At 40.6% G+C, this 20,608-nt stretch overlaps 1 protein-coding gene across 1 annotated transcript; it reads right to left on the bottom strand.

The window, feature by feature from the left end:
• Nucleotides 1-190: 190 nt before the first annotated feature.
• kcnk2a (potassium channel, subfamily K, member 2a) lies at nt 191-15,300 on the bottom strand. The gene is made up of 9 exons (XM_074666389.1): nt 14,995-15,300; nt 13,361-13,467; nt 13,077-13,189; nt 11,170-11,260; nt 10,835-10,952; nt 10,545-10,705; nt 7,550-7,736; nt 7,310-7,449; nt 191-3,249 (listed from the first exon to the last, which is right to left on the bottom strand). Coding segments are annotated over exons 1-9 (1,251 nt in total). The 5' UTR covers nt 14,996-15,300; the 3' UTR covers nt 191-2,916.
• Between the last annotated feature and the right edge of the window lie 5,308 nt (nt 15,301-20,608).

Genomic DNA, 20,608 nt, shown 5'->3' with positions numbered 1-20,608 from the left:
ATTTTTCAGTTAAATGCATTTGACTGGATATCTTCAGATCTTCAGTCCTCTTTTGTTGTTGAGGATCTCTGAGGACGTGAGTGGTTACTGATCACATAAAGCATATTCCCTGTCTGTGTATACAGATCCAACAGTAGAAGCTTGAGTATTCTGAATCACAGCAGACCATGTTAATAATTCAAATCTGGTTTATTTTCAAGTCATAGTGTACAAAAATCTTTGTTGGGTTCTGCTTGGATAAGCTCTACAGACATTATTATTACAGTGTGTTTTCCCCCACACTCACATCAGTGTAGAAACAGTCGACACGTAAAAACATACAGCTTAGAAAAATACACTTTCATAATCCTCTTCATAAAAAGAAGGAACGCATCTAGCAGAGTGAAAAGTTAGTTTGTTCATTTTGATCGTGTCACAATGTTGTATGATAGCAAACGAACTGATTAGTACATGGAGAAGGCAAAGGCAGACTAACCAGCAGCTACACAGTGTTACACCTCTACTGTTTCCATTCAGTGTTAGTACTGAAACATACAGTTAACCACTTAACACACAAACTTTGACTTTCTATCGGTCTAATTTTAAAGTCACATCCATCAGAATCACCAACCTATTTTTCACGAAAACAAGCTGAGGAAGATCATAAAAATGACTTCACAGCTGAATCTCTCACATCCATCAGACTCAGAGCAAACCCTCACAGTAAACTCTCACCATTAGTCTTCATGTTATATAAAGCAATTTTTTTCTTCTCACATGTGTGGGTAAGAATCTCGGTTTGTATTCTCATGCATGGATTATTACAGAGAAAAGTGTGTTTATCTGTGTAGTTGTCCTCCATGCCACATAACAACAACATCATCATCGCAGCTTTCTGAATGGACGAGTAATCTGGGGAAGCTGAAGCATGATGTGTTCAAAAGGCTGTTAAATCAAAGTGCATTTTCAACGGCAGGTGTACACACATGGCATATACCCTCAATGTGTGTGTGTATGTGTGTGTGTTATCAGCTGGGCATTTGTACTGTAGCAATGACACTTTCATGTTCTGTCAGGGTGCAAATCTGTGAACACTCCTGTTGAAGAATTTTATCTCAACAAAAAGTAGTTTGTTTGTTTTTACAGTTTTCTCCCCCCACTCTTATCTTTCAGTGATTTAAAATTTGTCTGCAGGAAGATTTTTACATGATTGGTTGGATGACTCAGCTTTGGAGAAGTAAAGCAGCATCGGGTCGGTCAGCCGAGAGGAAATTAAAGAAATCTCTCATAGGCCGATGTGATGGTACAGAACATAATCAAATATGATTCAAATGCTCAGAAAAGAGCTGCTTCATTCATGTGTCCCTCTGCTACAGCTTCCCAGAACATTTGAACATCTTGATGAAACAGTCGAGCCTCTAACAGTCCACTTGGTTCATAAACATTAAACTGTTACAGTGCCAACACTAAGCATTGTACTCAGGCCAACATTATGTGCGTGTGGACTACTGATGCAGTTTTTTTGGACTGCATGTAAAGCAAAAGAAAAGCCATAAAACCTCTAATCTCATTGGTTGAAGCAAACATAATGTCACTGATTTAAGCACACGTATATAGAAGTTGTTGAATCAGATCGCCCCACACTGTGTTCTGCTTGCCCTTGATTTTGCAAAGTAAAGTGTTTAAGGCACAGCACGGTTTAACAAATGTCATTCACAGAACTCAAACCAGCATCAGAGACAATCTGAGACCTCTTTTAACCCTGTCCACCCTGTTTTTTACAGCTTGTACAAGTTTTAAATTCCACAGAAATGCAAACATACATGAAGGCATGTCTGTTCAACACGGTTGCTTTTCAGCATCACAACAGAAACGATTATAATCCAAAAAAACAGACCATCAATAACATCCTCAGTAACCTCAAAATCACCTTAACTCCTCTGTTAAATGAGCACTTTGAAATAATCCAAACAGAAAAAAAACAGCTGTTTGTAACTTTGACAAACATCACAGTCATCAAATGTCATCAGGCAATAAACACACGGCTTAGTCTCACCTGTAGTTCTCCCACAATCTTAACATCTTTACATTCTGCAGTCATTCGGCACAAAATCTGCATTCCCCCGCTCACTGCAATCTCAAAATTTCACACGTAATGCCGTGCGACTTCACAATTCTGAAATGAACACTTTTAACCATATTTGTCTCTAGCAGCAGCAGCAGCAGCACTGTTTCTGCCGTCTGAGATTGTCAATAGCAAGGTCCTCCTGAAAAATATGGCAGATTAATAAAGACACTTAACTGTTGGATATATTTACTGTATATAGCCCATCATATAAAATACCTGCTCTGTCCATGGCTTGGTCTCATGTCCTCACTCTTTCTCTGTCCCTGCACTTCCTGTCCATCTCTAACCGTCAGTCGTTCAACAGAGAGAGACTTACAAAACAAGTCGAGGAATCAAACCGTTTTGTAAACTGCATCAACGTTCAGAGTGCAACAGACACAACAGGCCTCATGAAGTTCTTCCTGACTTGTAGATTAAAAAAATCACCGTTTACTTTTTATAGAGTTTTAAAAATGTAGATTTTTTGCTTGAGTAAACTGTTAATAATTGACTTACCCTACTCTGTTTCAGGATATAAGTGAGATTAGGTCGACAGATAGCCAGTAATTTTAAATGAGTTCATCCTCTGTCCTGTGTGATCCTCTCGATGATTGTTTCACTGAAGCAGGTGAGAGTGATGAAGGGAAAAACTCCCCATGTCCAAAATGTAGCGTACAGTTTTACTAAAACAGCTTTCATCCATGTAGAGGGCTGTAGATGTTCTTACTGGCTCGTTTTTCTCTTGATTTGGGTAAAAAAAATCCTTCATTTCAAGCAGCTCAGCTTTAACTGCGACGTCTTCAACAGACCCTCAAACAGGGTTTTAAGTCCTACTTGACATGTTCAATAAAGTCTCCCCTCTCAGGGTCCAAACCGTTCATGAAAGATCCTCCATTCCTAGCCAGAGGTGTGGTCAAGCCCTGCAGCACAGCGTCCTTCTCGTTCTTGTCCCGTTCATCGTTGAAATTGACCGACACAGTCCTCTTAGGCATCGTGAACTCCGGAGTCGGACTGAATCCCAGCTCTGAGGAAAGCTTGCGTTTAATTGAAGCAGCACGCTGAAACTTGTCGTAGATCTCGACGCTCACACGACGCCGTGTCTCCTTGAACTCAGCTGAGACGTTTGCTGTCCACTCTGCAGCATGAGCTCGGATTTCTCCAACCTGCAGAGAGAAAGCAGGTGAGGTTAGAAGATTGTACGAAGCTTTGATTTTTAGAACTCTTTGATACAAATGTGAGCCAACAATTTCTGTTTTATCAGTTAAAAGGATAAAATGTAACATACACAGTGACGGAAAGAGACAGGAAACAGGATAGAGATGGGCTGAATAAAATTAGAAATGATCTCTTGGGGACCTAAGTGGTTTTTATGAACCCATCTATTTAATCACAGCCTTGATTTATAAAGGACTTCATTAACCAACTGAGGTCTGAAGTACTGTGTAACACTGCTGCAGCTTTTAGCCCCTGTAGCTTCAGGACATTTCTAAAATCATTAAGAACAGACCTCACACTCTGCTGACAACTCTATCTTTGACAAAGGGACTGTGTATTAACTCCTCGTGTTCATGATTTTTGTTTGAAAGTTGCCTCTTAGAGTTTTCAGCCAGCAGATTGAACACATCACATGAATCGTCTTAAAGAAGTTTTTGTTTGACTACCTTATACCAGCACGTCTTATAAGAATGATTTCTCCACAAACTCAGGAACACAATATCTTTGTGGTGTAACATGAATATGTGGTGCACCCCTCAGTGATCTGAAGCCCATCGTTGGTTGTCATGGCGAGGTTTTTGTTTCTTCTGCAAAGACTCATTTTTATTTGATTAGTGAAAAAAAATCCACATCCTTTGATTAATTGTTGTAAATCTCGTTGGCATAAATACAGATTTCACTGCATGATACAAAGAACCACATTTTGAGAGATCTTTTACAGGGTAAATAAAAATGGAGCCAAACTCTATTTGCTTATTTTCCTGCAGGGATAGGTGTGTGAATCAGATCCAAATCAGACTTCATTTATCTTGTGGAGGGGAACCATTTGGGCAAGATGTGAACTCAGTCAAAAACGCAAACCTCAGCGATGTGTTAGAAGTTCCTGAAGGACAGCTGCAGTTTGCATTTTTTATTGAGTTCCCTTTATATCCTTGCAATCAGTGTTAGTTGTCAAAGATGGGATATGAGGCAAAACACAACTTAGTCCTCAAAGTTATAACACAGCTCGTGTTCTGTACTGAACCCTCAGTCTTCATGAAAACAGCATCATGAATACCAATCCTGTGATGTTGCCTCTGCTGTTAGTCATAACATAAAATAAGTTCTGGATGTGTTGATAAAGCACTGATGGACTTGGGCAGAAATGAAGCAGAGGTGTGTGAACTGAAACAATTCAAGATTATTTTGACTGAGGCTGACTGGAGCTATAGCTTATATGTGAAGTTCACCCACGTGGCCTTAGTATTTACTCTCACAGGCCACTTTATTAGGAATGCCTTGCTAGTACTGGGTTGGACCCCCTTTTGCCTTCAGAACTGATTAATCCTTGGTGGCATAGATTCAACAAGGTACAGGAAACATTCCTCAGAGAGTTTGGTCCATATTGACATGATAGCATCACACAGTTGCTGCAGATTTGTCGGCTGAACATCCATGATGAGAATCTCCCGTTCCACCACATCCCAAAGGTGCTCTATTGGATTGAGATCTGGGGACTGTGGAGGACATTTAAGTACAGCGAACTCATTGTCATGTTGAAGAAACCAGTCTGAGGTGATTCCAGCTTTATGACATGGAGCGTGATCCTGCTGGAAGTAGCCATCAGAAGATGGGTACACTGTGCTCATAAAGGGATGGACATGGTCAGCAACAATACTCAGGTAGGCTGTGGACTTTAAACCATGCTCAGTTGGTACTAAGGGGCTCAAAGTGTGCCAAGAAAATATCCCCCACACCATTACACCACCACCAGCAGCCTGAACCGTTGATACAAGGCAGGATGGATCCATGCTTTCATGTTGTTGATGCCAAATTCTGACCCTACCATCTGAATGTGGAGCAGAAATCCAGACTCATCAGACCAGGCAACATTTTTCCAATCTTCTATTGTCCAGTTTTGGTGTTGCTGTGTGAATTGTAGCCTCAGTTTCCTGTTCTTAGCTGACAGGAGGGTCACCCGGTGTGGTCTTCTGCTGCTGTAGCCCATCTGCCTCAAAGTTGGACGTGTTGTGTGTTCAGAGATGCTCTTCTGCAGACCTCGGTTGTAACCAGTGGTTATTTGAGTTACTGTTGCCTTTCTATCAGCTCCAACCAGTCTGTCCATTCTCCTCTGACCTCTGGCATCAACAAGACATTTTGTCCCACAGAACTGCTGCTCACTGGATATTTTCTCTTTTTGGGACCATTCTCTGTAAACCCTAGAGATGGTTGTGGGTTAAAATCCCAGTAGATCAGCAGTTTCTGAAATGCCCAGACCAGCCTGTCTAGCACCAACAACCATGCCACATTCAAAGTCACTTAAATCACCTTTCTTCCCCATTCTGATGCTCAGTCTGAACTGCAGCAGATCATTTTTACCATGCCTAATAAGGTGACTGGAGAGTGTATGTACCCACTGTATCACCACTAAATACATCTAATGATCATATCTTCAGCAAACAGCAGAGTAACGTGTCAAAGCGTACTGTTTTACAGACTCATATAGAGACTTTAGTAAAACAGCTAAAAACAAACATGTCTCATTAAATTGCAAACAAATCTACAAACAGCTAATGTTGTTTCCTTTTCTCCCGCAGCCAAGTAGCTGAATTCAACATAATTCACACCTCTGTCTTAGAAAACTTGTCAATCATAGTTAAGGACTTTGGTTTGCCCAATCAAGTTTCAAGCAAGCCCAGACCAGCCCTAGCCACTCACTTGATCCAGCCCTGCATTAATTTTTTTCTAACCACTTTTGGCATTATTTATTACAAATAATAAAAAACATTAATATTTGTAGACTGCAGCTTGAATTAAGTAAACCAGAAGTCTCAGGTCTGTGTATCATTCTGGATTAAGACTTAATCCCACATAAAGCATGTGACCAAAGTAGCTTCTTATTTTGCAGGATTATTACAGGAGTTTGTCTGATTCCAAACAAAATGCTGTTACCACATAAAGAGATTAGACTTCAGTAATGCTCTCTTACATGTCCTCTGTGGCAGTCCATTGATAAAACACAACTAATTCAAAGATCTGCTGCCAGGCTTTGATCCCCAACAAGAAAGAGAAAACAGTTCAGCCCAGTTTTAGCTGGTCAGCGCTGGCTGCAAGTGTCTGTTAGGATTGTATCAAAGCTTTTCATTGATGAGTTGTTTTTTTTTACGGACTGTTTAACTGATTCTTTTCTCAACCTCCAATCCAAGGCTCTTTAAAAACGTGGTTAATCAGCTGTCATCCGATGTATGTCCATCATAACACTTTCCCTGCTGTGTCTGCTGTTTCTTCTACTTTCTTGATTTCTTGAAAGAACGCTGAACGACTGCCTGTACGTCAGAGGCTGTAAACTTTTAAACAGTGCCTGTGATAATAATAAAGTCAAATACAGATCAGTGAGATAACAGTGTGTCACAACAGGACTTCAGCATGAGATCCCTCAGAGCATTAACACACACACACATCCATAATGCATCATGCATCACCACTTAGCTGCGGACAAAGAACAGAATTATTTAACTAATTGTGCTCCAAAGGCAGGCTCATCGTGTCGCGTCATCATGTTCCTCTCAAAGACTGAGTTTTCTCCCTTAAACTCTTTCTTGAGGTCTATATGTGTCATTTAAACGACTGTAGCTCCCCATCTGTCGCCTAAACTCTGCCGAATCAAACACTGGGACCTTTGTTTACGTAACCTGTGCTATATTTAGAGCTCAAATGTTTCCAGATACGTTTCCTGATAACAATATCATCACACATTGTCCTCCGTCTCTCTCTGGAGATGCTCACGGTAATGGCCCGCGACTGTAAATGTGTTTGCGTTGCAGACGGTGGATTGGATTAGAAAAGTGTCTTATCACAGAAATGAAGTTAAGCAGAGGGCAAAAGTTAAGTAAGGGACATGGCACTGAGGCTGAGCCGTGTCATGGTGCTCAGATACAGTCAGAGAGACCAGGACGGAGAAAACGAACAGGTCTGGGAAAAACCGTTGAAGAAATTAGGGGAAAGTCGATGAATGAAGGAGTCTCATACCTCTTCTTTGGTCCTCTTGGAGATGACTCTGAACCAGTCCCCTATCATGCTGAGGATGGCAGCAAAGTAAGCTAGTCCAACCAGAATCCAGAACCATACGACTGGTTTGTAGTAGTCCAAGTACTCTATCTCTGAACCACCTGAACACAGACACAGAGACAATGAGCCACGTCACGTAACCAGAGGAAGACAGACAGACAGGTCTTCTGTGTAGGTATTAATCACTGAGTGTATTTGTACCTGCCACAAAGTCCCCAAACCCGATGGTAGTCAGGGTGATGACTACAAAGTAAAGAGACTCGAGTGCTGACCAGCCCTCAATGTGTTTAAAGATGGCCGCTGGGAGAGCCACAAACAGCAAGCAGCCAAACAGCACGAACAGCAGGGTGGAGATGACGCGGATCTTGGTCTGACTGATGTCCCAGTGCTGCAGGAGGAAGGAAGCGGAAGAAATGATGTGATGTTGGTTTGGATTTCACCGTTGTGACTGGCAGGTGTGTTATGCTCTTCTTCTGGTGTGATTTTTCTCTTTGTGATGAAACATGAAGCTCCAGATGGCTCTCCGGGATTTTTTTTTCATTTAGAAAAGCGAAGCTGGATCCTACAGAACTGCCTTCGTCCTAAATGTCATACAGAAAAATATTTTGAAGCTCCTGTGAGGATTCTTTTTTAAATCAGGTTATGATATGGGCCGAAATAACAATTAACTAGGGATAGACTGGTTATCGGCCGGGCCGATATTTGGCATTTTGAGGCATATCGGCATCAGCCTTTTTAAAATCCAATGGCTGATAAGAAACTAATTTAAAACTGCGTTGTTGCGGCTCTGATGCAGCCGCTCTGCTGTCTGCAGTCACTACTCCGTCCCCAGCACTGTCCCACCCACAGTTAGGGATGGTTACTTTTCACATTTGAAACGATATGGTACCGATGTTTGGTACCTGGCAATCGGTACCGGTACTCAACGGTACCAAGTTTCTGTACTTTTTTGTATTTATGTGGTAAAAATTATCAATTTGTTTAATAATGAAATATTAAAAAATTTCAATTGAACAAATTCATTCTTCAATATATAACCTACTCTTCCACTCCCTCACAGTCACAAGGAAGCATTTAGGTACCTAAACATGGTACCTTTTGGTTTTACATAAATCGATACCCAGTACTTTTGACAGAATTCGGTCGGTACCTATAAAAGTACCTAATTCGGTACCCATCCCTACCCACAGTACCATCTGATTGGTTACAAGCAGAGCCGTGGTTTGGAAAACAGCCAATCAGCAGTTATTACAGTTATTACAGTTATTGCAGTTACATTGAAACTTAGGAAGTTTTAATTTAACTTTATAAAACATGCTGCTAAGCCTGGGAGCTGTTTGATAAACTCATGCTTAAAGGTATTTGAATGGAGTTCAGTGTTGGAGTTTGTATTGTTCAAAATTTGGACACCAATATTTGCACTTTGACTGCAAATTGATATTGGCCTCCTTGACCACAAATAATCGGTATCGGTATTGGCCTGAAAATAATCCATATTGGTCTATCTCTACAATTAATTCTACAAATTAATTTTTAGACTCTACAACTTCTAAAACAGGAGGATCAAAGTGGTTAGCTTTTTTTATTTTACATGGCAAATATTATTTATTAACAATACATTAGGTTGTTAATTTCTTAACTTAATTGATTATAAGTCTACAAAAATCTTTACTTTGACTGAGAGACATTTAACAAATTTCCTTGCAGTCCATTGAAAACTTAAGATACTCTGCTCAAAAGCAGCTCTCATGTTTAAGGAGCAAAGTGCTTGAGGTGCATAAGGGAAATAATGAAGATTCAACCCCTGGGATTATTTTCTCATACGTCTCTGTATGGACCAGACACATAACTGAAACTTCTTTTTGAGAAATTGTAAAACAGCCAGAACCTGACTGTAGTCGAAACATCATTTCCATACAAATTGGTCCCTTGGGTGCAGTGAGAAGAAAACACATTCACAGTATTCACAAAAGAGGATACAGAACAATCTGGCAGCAGAGCCACAAGTCTTTGACTAACACTCTCAAATGTACAATGACCCTTTTGTCCTCAGCCCTCAGTCTTCAACACAGTATTAAATACAGGGTCCCTCAGGTGCCCTGAGCAGCAGTCAATCATTTTAAGTCATTGATTCTTGAATCACACTCTGGGTCATTTCATTCAAGACTAGAAAGCAGAATATTTAATAAAACCACTCCAACTTTAAGAAATCTCCACACAAACTGTGGGAACTTATTTCAAAATATGAATTCAGCCTCAGTGGAAGGCTGAAATCACGCTTTTAAGCTGGGTAATCCTCACAGTCTGAACCTAAGCTGGAGAATTATTCATCCAAATGTAAATTCTGGTCAAAGACTTTGTTCATACAGTGGCTCTGTCGGCATTCACAATGAACATTTGTGCTTCGTGTCCCCAAAGTATGTTGTTTCTAAATATATAAGCCTTCAGAAAAAAGGCCCAAAATCTAAAAGATAAACAACACAACAAGGTTTGATTTCTACTACTAGATGAACTGTGAGTACAGGACATATAAAAATGAGCTATTTGTCTTTACTGCTTGCTTTAGTTAAATCTGTGCTCAGCATGCTAGTTAAATCAGAGATTGGCCTTTTTAAATAGAGCCCAAAAGAGCCGGCGTGGGTGAAGATACTGTAGAGTGCTTCACTGTAAATTATTCAGGCTAACCTCTTCAGACTTGCCCTTTGCACACCCAAAACTTGTGTGCACTCCCCTTTAAAATACAGCAAACAGCAGACATATTTAATACACAGCACAAATAAAGCCTCAAGACATCCAGAATCTCTTTTTCATACATTAGAAAAAATATATAAGTAAGTGAGAAGTACAAAAATAAATAAACAGCTTTAACACCTTGAATAGGTGTTTCCTCTCATGTTGTTGATGCAAACACACTAGAGCTAAGGTCAACATGTGAATATTTCATTAAATAACAATCAGATCTTTATTTTATTTTCTAGGATTTACTTCTCTTCACTGGCTGTGGCTGTTGTTCAGCAAATATATTTTTATTAAGAGAAAAAACACGTCGAGAGTTAAACCGAACAGAGTCATATCTCAAGAAACAATATTTATTTCTAAACCAGGTCCCTTTAAAATGTAACTGGTCTTGTGTGGTAAAAATACAAAGCATGTGTCTGTAAACTGGTTGTGTTTGTGTACGCTCTTCCTGACTCACCACAAACATCTTCTCCACTCGAGTGATGCCTTTGCCGAATATGGTGCCAAGCTGATCTCCAACACCAGCCAAGAGGAAACCAAACAGAGGGATCCCCAGCAAAGCATAGATAATGCAGAAGATCCGGCCGCCTTCAGTGTGGGGAGAGATGTTCCCAAAACCTGGAAAAGAGGTTGAGAATATGAAAACACTTTATGCTGTCAGTGAGCTGGTATTAGGATCAGCTTCCTTTAGATTATACCAAATATAATAAAAGATTATTTGTGTATATGTTTCTGTGTGAAACCTACCAATAGTTGTAATGACAGTCCCAGCAAAAAAGAAGGCGGAGCTCAAGTCCCACAGGCTGCTGTGATTGGTCAGTGTCCCTGCGGGGTTAACTCCTGAACGTACTGCAGACACAACTTGCTAAAGCAGGAGAGAGGGAGGAAATAATGCTCTGACGCTGGTGTTTTGAATCAACGGTCAACAGTCTGTTAATGTTAGTCCTTTAAACTCTGGTTAATAATTAACAATCACAGACACAAACATCTCCCCTTCCTCCTCTAGCTTAAGAGCTGTCCATGGTGCTGAAACTATAGACTGTGACTGTTTGAGTGACGTTTGTGAGTGAGGCCAGTCTCACCTTCACCAGCTCCTCCAGCTGGCTCTGGTTGACACAGGGATGTCTGGACAAGAACTCCAGCTTCTGGGTCAGGATGGCCAAACGCTGGGCACTGAGTGAGAATAAATGATGATAAGTGGAAGTGAGTAACACTTATTAATAACTGTGGCTTAATGTGTCAGAGATAGGGTCCACTTTTCGGTCAGTTACTTCTTTAAAAGGGTGTGCAAAGTAACATCTATGTCTCTGATTGATGACTGTGTGGCACATTTTGTCAAACCAAAGGTTCTGATTGTGATTTTGACATTTTGATTTTTGGGCTCAGTAACAGCTTTAACAGCTCCGTCTTAACTCACAAATAATTGAGCTGAGACTGGAGAGGGTGAAAACTAATAATACTTACCAAAGAGAATTGCAAATATGAATACTTTCCACAGACGGTTCTAGACTCTGAATCCATTATGTAAAAAAGTAATTTGATCAATATTAAAGATGCTGTGAGGAGGATCTGTTTTAATTGCACCCCCTGTCATAAATTACTTTTAGTGAGACGTGTTTGTTTTGGAATTAAACAGAGATCAGATCAAAACAAATTTTCTTTGTTCAAGACAACTTTTTACTGGATACAACGTGCTGAGGTAAGGTATTTATCAGTACAGTTACGTAGCGCTACGGTTTGAAACATGACATCAAGCAAATGTTGTTTGAGCTGGTTATATGTTAGCCTGGTGCTCTGACGTATCTGTAGGCTAACGTGACAACAAGTAAACACTGTCAGTTTGTATGTAGTTTAGTAGCCGTTTATGTTTAGTGCAGCTGGCAGCCCAGTGCTCTAAGACATGTCTGTAATATGTAACATTAGTAAATCCTAGTTAGCTATGTCCTGACAGTCATCTACCAAGCAGAGCTAACATAACCTCACTCTTCATTTTATTGATAGACTCTCAAGTTTGAACAGACCACTGCAGAATAACTGCTGACTGTGGGTTGGATTGGACAATATCACAAACAGTTTAGCCCCTTGTGTTATGGAGTGATACAGCCCAAGCTAAAGGCTAATTAGCCTTTAGCTTGGGCTGTATCACTCTCCTGTTAAGCTTTATTCTGCCCTTCTGTCCTTTTTCTGTCTGACAGTTAAGCTCCTGTGTCCACCATCACTACAAAATTAATCATAGAAATCGTCTTAGGCAGAGAAAAACACAGATCCCTGTGTTTTATCTCTTCTCACTACTAAACTTTGTCAGCCAGCGTGGTGTTGTCATAGAGACCTAGATGTGCCGTAAATCAATCTGGTTTCTGTCAGCCCGACCTGGAAGCTAAGAAGTCGCAATTTAAACTAACCTGTAACCAGCAATATTGGTGCTGATAATCTTATTTTTTGAAGTGTGGATTACCATCAGGCGCAAATCTTGGAGGGAGACTTTTTCATGATCACTTCCAAACTCCTCACAGCTTCTTTAAAACTGAATTTCTTCTTTGTTATACATTTCGATGGTGGAAGACTATGAGTAACTTAACAAGAGCTGAGTAAACCTGAAAGTTATCTTTGTAGTTGTTGTAAGAGGTGATGCTGTCCTGCAAATCAGAACTGAGCTACAGAGGCCCAAGTAGTGAACCTTGGGGAACTCCACATCTGGTAGCAGTTGTTGTTGTGCTTCAGGCACCAATATTTGGGAATTGTTGCCCATAAAACACAACATTCTTCATATTTTCTCAAGAAATAAGTAATAATATGATAATAGACCTGCAGTTTTTCCAAAGCACTCAAGAAATATTTACAATTTATGAGTTATATGTAGCATAGACAGGATATCAGAAGCAAGTGTTTAATGGGTAAGAAGTTGGATGTGTAAATTAAAGCGCGTATAGATTCTCTGATGATGGAGTAAACAGTCAGACTGGTGTACATAAATATATCACCTGCATACCTCTCATGAGGCTGCTCCAGGGACCTGAAGACGGCTGCTCCCATCACAAGGTACAGAACCACCAAGAGAAAGATGGCTGACACTGTCTTCCATTTCATCACTGTGGCAACAACCTGAAACACTTAAATTGATTAATATACCAACACACACACAGGAGGCCTCCTGAACTTTACTTTGGCAGTCTTGAAATATATTTTTGGTGGGTGTTTTCATCCACTGTGGAATGAAAATCCTTTGGAAAAAATAAATTAAAAAACGGCTGTTCAAGTCTGTACTTTTCTCACCTCACTCTCCTCCCGGGGAGTCATTGTGATTGGCTTTGTGGAGAAGGAGAGGCGGGGCTTGGTGTTGTGAGTGGCGGATTTAGGGTCCAATAAGTCTGGAGCTGCCACTGTCAGGAGACATGAGAAAACGCCAGTGAATGTTTTTTCTCCCACACTTTCCTCCCCCCTACCCGTCTGTGCTCTCCCTTACTCCAGTCAAACACACTTAGCTGTTAATTTTAGAACTTCTTATAAATAAATCACCAACCAGGGCTTTAAATGGCTGTTAAATTCAAACACTGGTGAAAGCATGAATCAGGCACGAGCATTGAGTCTTCAGTCTTCTTTTCCAGTCATGCTGCAACACTGGGGTGTGTTTTCTGTGTGTGTTTTCTGTGTGTGTTTTCTGTGTGTGTGCTTTTATAGGATACAGAGAGCTGTTGAAACAGAGAGGTATGCTTAGAGCTGGAGGAGAGAGGAAGAGAGGCACGTGAGGCTTGTGCATCTTTAATTTAGGGGGATGAAAAATGTGAGCTGCTGCAGTCTTTGTTGTTTGTGAATGAACTACTTTCAGTTTCATCATGAAACGTTATCAACTTGATGTACATGACTCTTTTGGTGTACAAGACTGAGAGAACACCAGCAGTTTGTTTAGGTTTGTGGCCTCAGTTTCTCTTGATTTTCTTTGGTATAATGTTTTGTAAATTGCATATTTATTCAAAAATCAAATTAAAATGCAAAAATGAACGAGAGAGAAAAGAAGCATGTGCCGTGGCTTTGTAATAGAGACACTGATACAAGCCAATATTTTTATTTATTGTATTCAAAGTTAAAAATAAACAGTGTTTAAAATAGGCCTGTAGTTATAATGAGGGGATTCATCAAAATACCTACAGCTACAACTTCAGTAGTATGAAAGTAAGTTCAAATAAGATGACACTAATCAAATAATGCTCTAGTATTTGATATACTACATGTGACATTACTGTAGGTAAGATTGAGAAAAAATGAGAAATGCATTGTTTTATTCCTTTCTTGTCTTTAAAAAGATTCCACCCAAGCTTACAAACAGTCTTAATGGATTAGAGTTTAAAAGGGCAATTCAAAAGTCCTCAAGTTGACCGAATTCCACTTTGAGCTCTAACCAAAACACACCAATGCGGGCTGAAAACCTAGATTCAATCTCCTTTAGTCAGGGTCATTTCAGGTGCTCTCACAGTCTGTGTTTCAGAACCAAGTTTATATGGTTTTGACTTTTAAGTAAATTAAAGAAAAGAGAACAACAGTCCAACTGAATGTAACACTTGGAACTTGAGATGCTAAGCTGCTTTGAGGGAAGATTTTAAGTGGGATGTCTTATATATTGATATACTCAGGTGGATAAATATTTAATGATGAAAACAAACAGGCAGGCGTTGCAGCTGTGCAGGTTGCAGAGCTGTCTTAGCCTCAATACACTGTCCTGCTTCTTTCCTTCCTGTCTTTATAAGCGAAGTGAAATAATTATAACAACTAGCATAAGCTGCTAGAAGCAGGTAATGTATTTAAAATTAGATGTGATGCTATGAGAACATGAACTAGCTCAGGTAACACTCCAAAACTTGTTAGAAACTGATCCAGGAGTGAAAGTTCCCTCTCACTCTGTGTGTACTCACTCCTTTTTGTAGCCTATCCGATGCCCTCCGCTCTCCTCTTCTCCTCATCCGACGCTCTGTCTGTGTTTGGGGGAATCTTTCCTCCTCTGCGTGTCTCCTCCCTGCGGGGCTGAAGCGCGGGGACGGGCACGCGCTCCGTGTTTCCTCCGCTCCTTGCCTCCTCTGTCACCGGGCTCTGGTGCTGAGCTTCCCCTCGGTGGCTGAGTTACATTCACCGCCCAACACTGCGAAGAGCTTTCCCTGTGCCCCCTCCCTCTGCTCAGCTCTCCTGTACCCACCCTGCTCTGTCTGCGCCCTCGCTTTTGAGCGCCCCGGTGGAGCGCTGGGATAACACTGAGAGGGAGGAGGGGGAGGAAGAGGAGGAGGTGGAGGGCACAGGGAGGTGGTTCCATGTTTATTCACAAAAGGTGAGGAGGCATTTTTGGCTTTAAATCCACCTCTCCTACATCATGCTATCTCCACATGCATCAGCAGTGATGATGACACAGCAGGAAGGAAGCTGGACACAATCACCATTAGATTATTAAAGATTTATACCTTTGCTCAGATCAGTCCGAGGAATTACAACCTTTTATTCACTTAAGTATCACTTTGAATGAAAGGAAATGATGGGAGTGCATAGAAGGATGCAGTGGATAAGTGAAAATTGGAAGACAGGGAGGAAACTACAGTTTGTGTCTATTTTACAGCTCGAAATAATAAAAGTCTTTGACTCTCACGCTTACAGAATAGTTCCTCCGTCCATTTAGACTGTGTTAGTTTTCTTTTTCTCCCTTTAAATGGTAACAAACCCAGAGATGAATCTTGTGACCTTGCGACCTTGTGAGGTCTTTGGGTGAGGCTCCTGCAGCAGCAGTTGTCTGAAACATATTAATATAAGAAAAATGTTTCATCACTGTATTAGATTGGTTGACTTTTCTGCCAGTTGTAACTTTCATCATGTATCATGTTTTTTCATTTTTGTTTTTTATGCTCGTCTGCTGTGTAAAAACTGTAGGACTGGACTGAATGAGCACAGGTGCTTTAAACTCACTGAATGCACACAAAGCTGTTTTATCATCACATTCATTTACTGTGCTCAGACTCTTCTTTGCTCAAAAATATTGACTGGAACTGACATTGTCACCATTATTTTTCCAGATTTTTCTCTCTGTAAAGATAAAAACCACGCAGAACAGAAAAGATTCATCACTGTCATGAAGTCTGTGGCTCATTGCATACAAAAATAGAGGAAAAAAGACAATTGTTTAATCAGTCAGATGCTCATGATAATTGTTACGTTGGCGTGAAGTCCGAGGTGAAGGAGAAGGGTGAGATGAGGCAATCATATGTGCAGAAATAGACTCGTCATGTGATGTTAATTGACACAAAGACAATACCGGAGAGCCTGATGTCCCTACAGTAAATGTTCGCCGTGACGAGTGGCAGCTGTTGGACAATCTGCAGGAATCTGACATCAATTTAACTCAACCTTTGTGATCAAAACCCAAAAAGCTGCCAACTCACTTCAAGACTATTCAGTGCTGTGTGATTGAAACAATCAAATGGATGAATCACAGTCTGACATTCACACACAAATTGAGGGCCTGCAGGTGTGAAGACTGAAATTTAAAAAGTACACAGTGTTCAGAAGAAAAAGGAAATGTTTATGTCCAATTTTCACATTGCTATTCTCTTTCATGCTTCAGGATACAGCCTACTGAAGTTTTTTTCCACTTACATACTGAAAGAGCCACAAAAAGGCAACAAAGACCTGCGGGATGACCAAAGTGACTTCATCACTCAGAAGATTGTTATGTAACTTCTTTTGGTATCACCTCTCTATGTTAACAGCATGTTTTGTTCCCAGGTTACATCACTTTTTCAACATTTTAAGTTAGCCCCTCTCAGTTATTTATCCCTAATCTTACATGTCACGTGGTAGGGTTAGTCTTCTAATGACAGAGATCAGTTGAACGAGCTGTATTCTGGGTTAACCTGTCAAAGAAGGACTTGTTTTTTTGGATTATTTGCCTTCCTATTTGAAGTGTTTACCATGAATACCAGACACAATCTGGTGTTATCCATCTCTCATGCTTCACTGGTATTTCTCTTTTTCTATTTCTGTTTCTTTTCCTCCTTCCCACTCCCTCCATATGTCTCCCTCTCCCCTCACTGTATCGTTCAGCCCCTGATGAGAACTTAATAGCAGTTTTAATGTTGGTGTTTCCACCTAATCACTCCAACATCCAAACAATAATTATACGGCTAAAGATAGATACAGTGTGTGTGCGTGTGCGTGTGTGCGTGCGTCCGTGTGTGCGTGTGCGTGTGAATGTGTGTGTGCGTGTGTGCGTGTGTGTGTGTGTGTGTGTGTGTGTGTGTGTGTGTGTGTGTGTGTGTGTGTGTGTGTGTGTGTGTGTTTGTGTGTGTGTGTGTTAGAAAAAGCATAATTACAGGCACAGTTTTGGTTCAGCTCATCCGTCTTAATTTGTGCACACCTGCTGCTTAGTGTAGAGGGACAGACCAGACATCTAAACATCTAAACAAGAATCAGTGTAAAGTATTTGTTTATTGATGGAGTCTTCACTGAACTATAGTGGCTAACACACTCCAATGACCTAAAGGATTTACTTTTGGGTAAAAATGCATTTGCTTGAAAATAATCCTGGACCCATAGAACAGAAAATCATCCCAGAAACTAAGACGACTAATACCGCGTATGTATGCTGATTTACCAATAATCACAAGGACTTCTGTGCAATTCACACAACTTAATGACTTGTACAAAGATTAGAGGGGCTATGAGAACTTTCAAAATGATTTTGAAAAAGTCTCCCTTCTAGATATATGCCTGATCGTAATCCACACTTATCAGCACCAACATAGGGGGTTTCAAAATGCTACTTTGTAGCTTCCCCATTGGGTCGAGCAGGACCGGATTGATTGAAGGCACATCTAAATCTCTTTGACAACACCATGCTGGCTGACAAAGTTAAGATAAAGAAAGGAGAGATTCTGTGTTGATTTCTGTGATTAATTTTGTGGTGATGGTAGACACAGGAGCCTAACTGTCAGACAGAAAAAGGACAGAAGAGCTGAAGAAAGCTTAACGGGCGGGCTAAAAGCTAAAACATGGGCTAAAGGCTAAAACAAGGACTACGTTTTTAGTGATAATGTTCATTCCAATCTACTGTCAGCAGTTATTCTGCAGTGGTCTGTTCAAACTAGAGAGTCTATCAATAAAATGAAACTGAGGTTATGTTAGCTCTGCTTGGTAGATGACTGACAGGACATAGCTAACCAGAATTCACTAACTTTACATATTACGGACATTCCTTTAGAGCACCGGGCTGTCAGTAACACTAAATATAGACAGCTACTAAACTACCATAAAAACTTACCTTTGCTTGTTGACACATCCCAAACAACAGCGCTACATAACAACTGATAAATAACACACCTCAGCACCTTGTATCCAGTAAAAAGTTGTCCTGAACAAAGAAAAATGGTTCCAATCTGATCTCCATTCAATTCCAAAATAAACACACTTTGTCAAAATTCATGTCTTCACGACAGTGTGCGGAGACTCCAGGCCAAAAGGTGGAGAAACAGTTCAATTAAAACCGATCCTCCAGATAGATTCTTTAAGAAAGACTTGGTGCTACAATCCCTGAGGTGTTTGGGCAGCAATTGGCCCGTGTAGAGTTGGAGATACCTAGAGCTTATTCCAAAGAAGATTTTTAAGGTGTGAACAGATGTTCAAATGTAAAAACATGACAATAAGATATCATAATAGATTGAACCGTCTGCTTGAGTTGTGTGTGAAGAGCTCTGATGATGCCATCACAATATACCAACAGGTTCCCCTCACCCACACCCACAGTCCTCTCCTTAGGAGTAGAAATCTGACGAATTCCCCTACGGTCCAACATGATGACAAGCTAACAATGCTACCTGCTTAGTTACCTTGTTCATCCACTGCAGAAGCATTTCCTGTGCACCTTCTCTCCCTGTTTATATGATAGCAGTATGTTTTGTATTGTTCATCTAACTCTATTCTTGTGGTGTAGAATTGTCACGTGGCTGTTTGTTGTGTTTTGTCCTCACTCAGACTGCTTCTCGATTGGCTCTTGTTCCCTTCTACACAGAAATCCACAGGTTGTATTTTCAGCTGTTCAGGGTGTCTCAGGCTGCTGTTCAGTTGAATTAACCTCTTAATCGGTTGTTATAATTACTCCAGGGGGCAAGGTATGCTACTGGCCATGAGTAGGGATTAGCATATATTGGCTGACAGGTTGGAGAGGAAGTAAGGGGTTGTCAGATAATCATGTTTTTAGACATGCTCAGGGTGCGTTCATGGTTTATGTACAGCTAGCTGGTAGATGTGACAAGTATCATGCCATAAGTTACTTCTTAAGCTAGTGTGACGTGATTCCAGAGAATGAGATTTAAAATGCAGTGGTATATGACCAAAGATGTTTATTTGCTAGACTTAAAAAAAATAAGAATTTAAAGTGAATTTGACTCTTAACATTGTTCTGACTGATTTGCTCAGTGAGGTCATCCATTTGTTTCTGATGCTGTTTTGAAGCAAGATGTGGACAGGGCCACACTGATAATGTTGAAACCAACTTGTGTTCGTTTGTTTGTGTTTTAAAGCGGCAAAGAGGCGGACAGCTACAGGTTGGCTGCTTCCCAAGCCATGTCCACACGTAGTCGAGGATTTGGGAAACTACATATATTTTGTTCGTTAAAGGTCCCATATTATGCAAAAATCACTTTACCAAGTCTTTTAGTGAAATTTTTGGGTCTTTTGCTTTCCTCCCAGCCCACAAAATGATTTAATGACAAAACCTGTACTTAGTAGTGCTTGTGAATGTAAAATCCTGACCTAAAACGAGCTGTTGGGATTTTGCGGATTTGCCGATGTCAGCAATTCCTTTTTTTGACCAATCAGGAGCAAGTCTGACCTGATTGGTCCAACAGAGCAGATACCCCTGAACTCCCTCCCCGCCCACTCTTCTCACTGCTAGGGAAATTTCTCCAGCAGCAGAAAGGAGAATGCCAAAGCTTAAGAGCTAACGCTGCTTTTTTTTTTTATTTTTTTTTTTTTATTTGATAACTTTGATAAAGGAAACAATGGACAGATAATACATCTTAACACAATAGAGAAGAACAAACAAACAAGTCCATTACATGGTGGGATTAGTACAGGTCCATTGTACATAACATTTTTATGAAACTAGACTGAATTTATAATCAATTCAAACAGCCACATGGTTCCATGTACAAGCTTCCCATCTCGGAAGAAGACAAGACTAGGTGGCTAGAGTTCATTTATCAAGGAAATGTGCCAGCTACACTCAGTAAAACTGTGCATGTGTGTGCTAGTCACTTCATGGCTGACTGCTTTTCCAACTTGGGACAGTACAACAGAGGGCTAGCTAATAGACTGGTCCTGAATCCAGGCACATTACCAACCATCCACCAACAAACCTCAGACCCTGGAAATGTGAGTATTTTAAATGCTGTGTGCTGTGGAGCAGATGTAAGAGCTTTTCCTCAGTGTCCCCCCTGTCTCTGTGTTAGCTACAGGATGCTAACTTTAGCTGCGGTTAGGCTGTTGTTTTAG

Source organism: Halichoeres trimaculatus, unplaced genomic scaffold (genome assembly GCF_033239565.1).
Source record: "Halichoeres trimaculatus isolate MK-OKI-2021-1 unplaced genomic scaffold, fHalTri1.1 fHalTri1_scaffold_3, whole genome shotgun sequence".
Taxonomy (NCBI): domain Eukaryota; kingdom Metazoa; phylum Chordata; class Actinopteri; order Labriformes; family Labridae; genus Halichoeres; species Halichoeres trimaculatus.
This window is presented reverse-complemented; position numbering and strand designations above follow the sequence as displayed.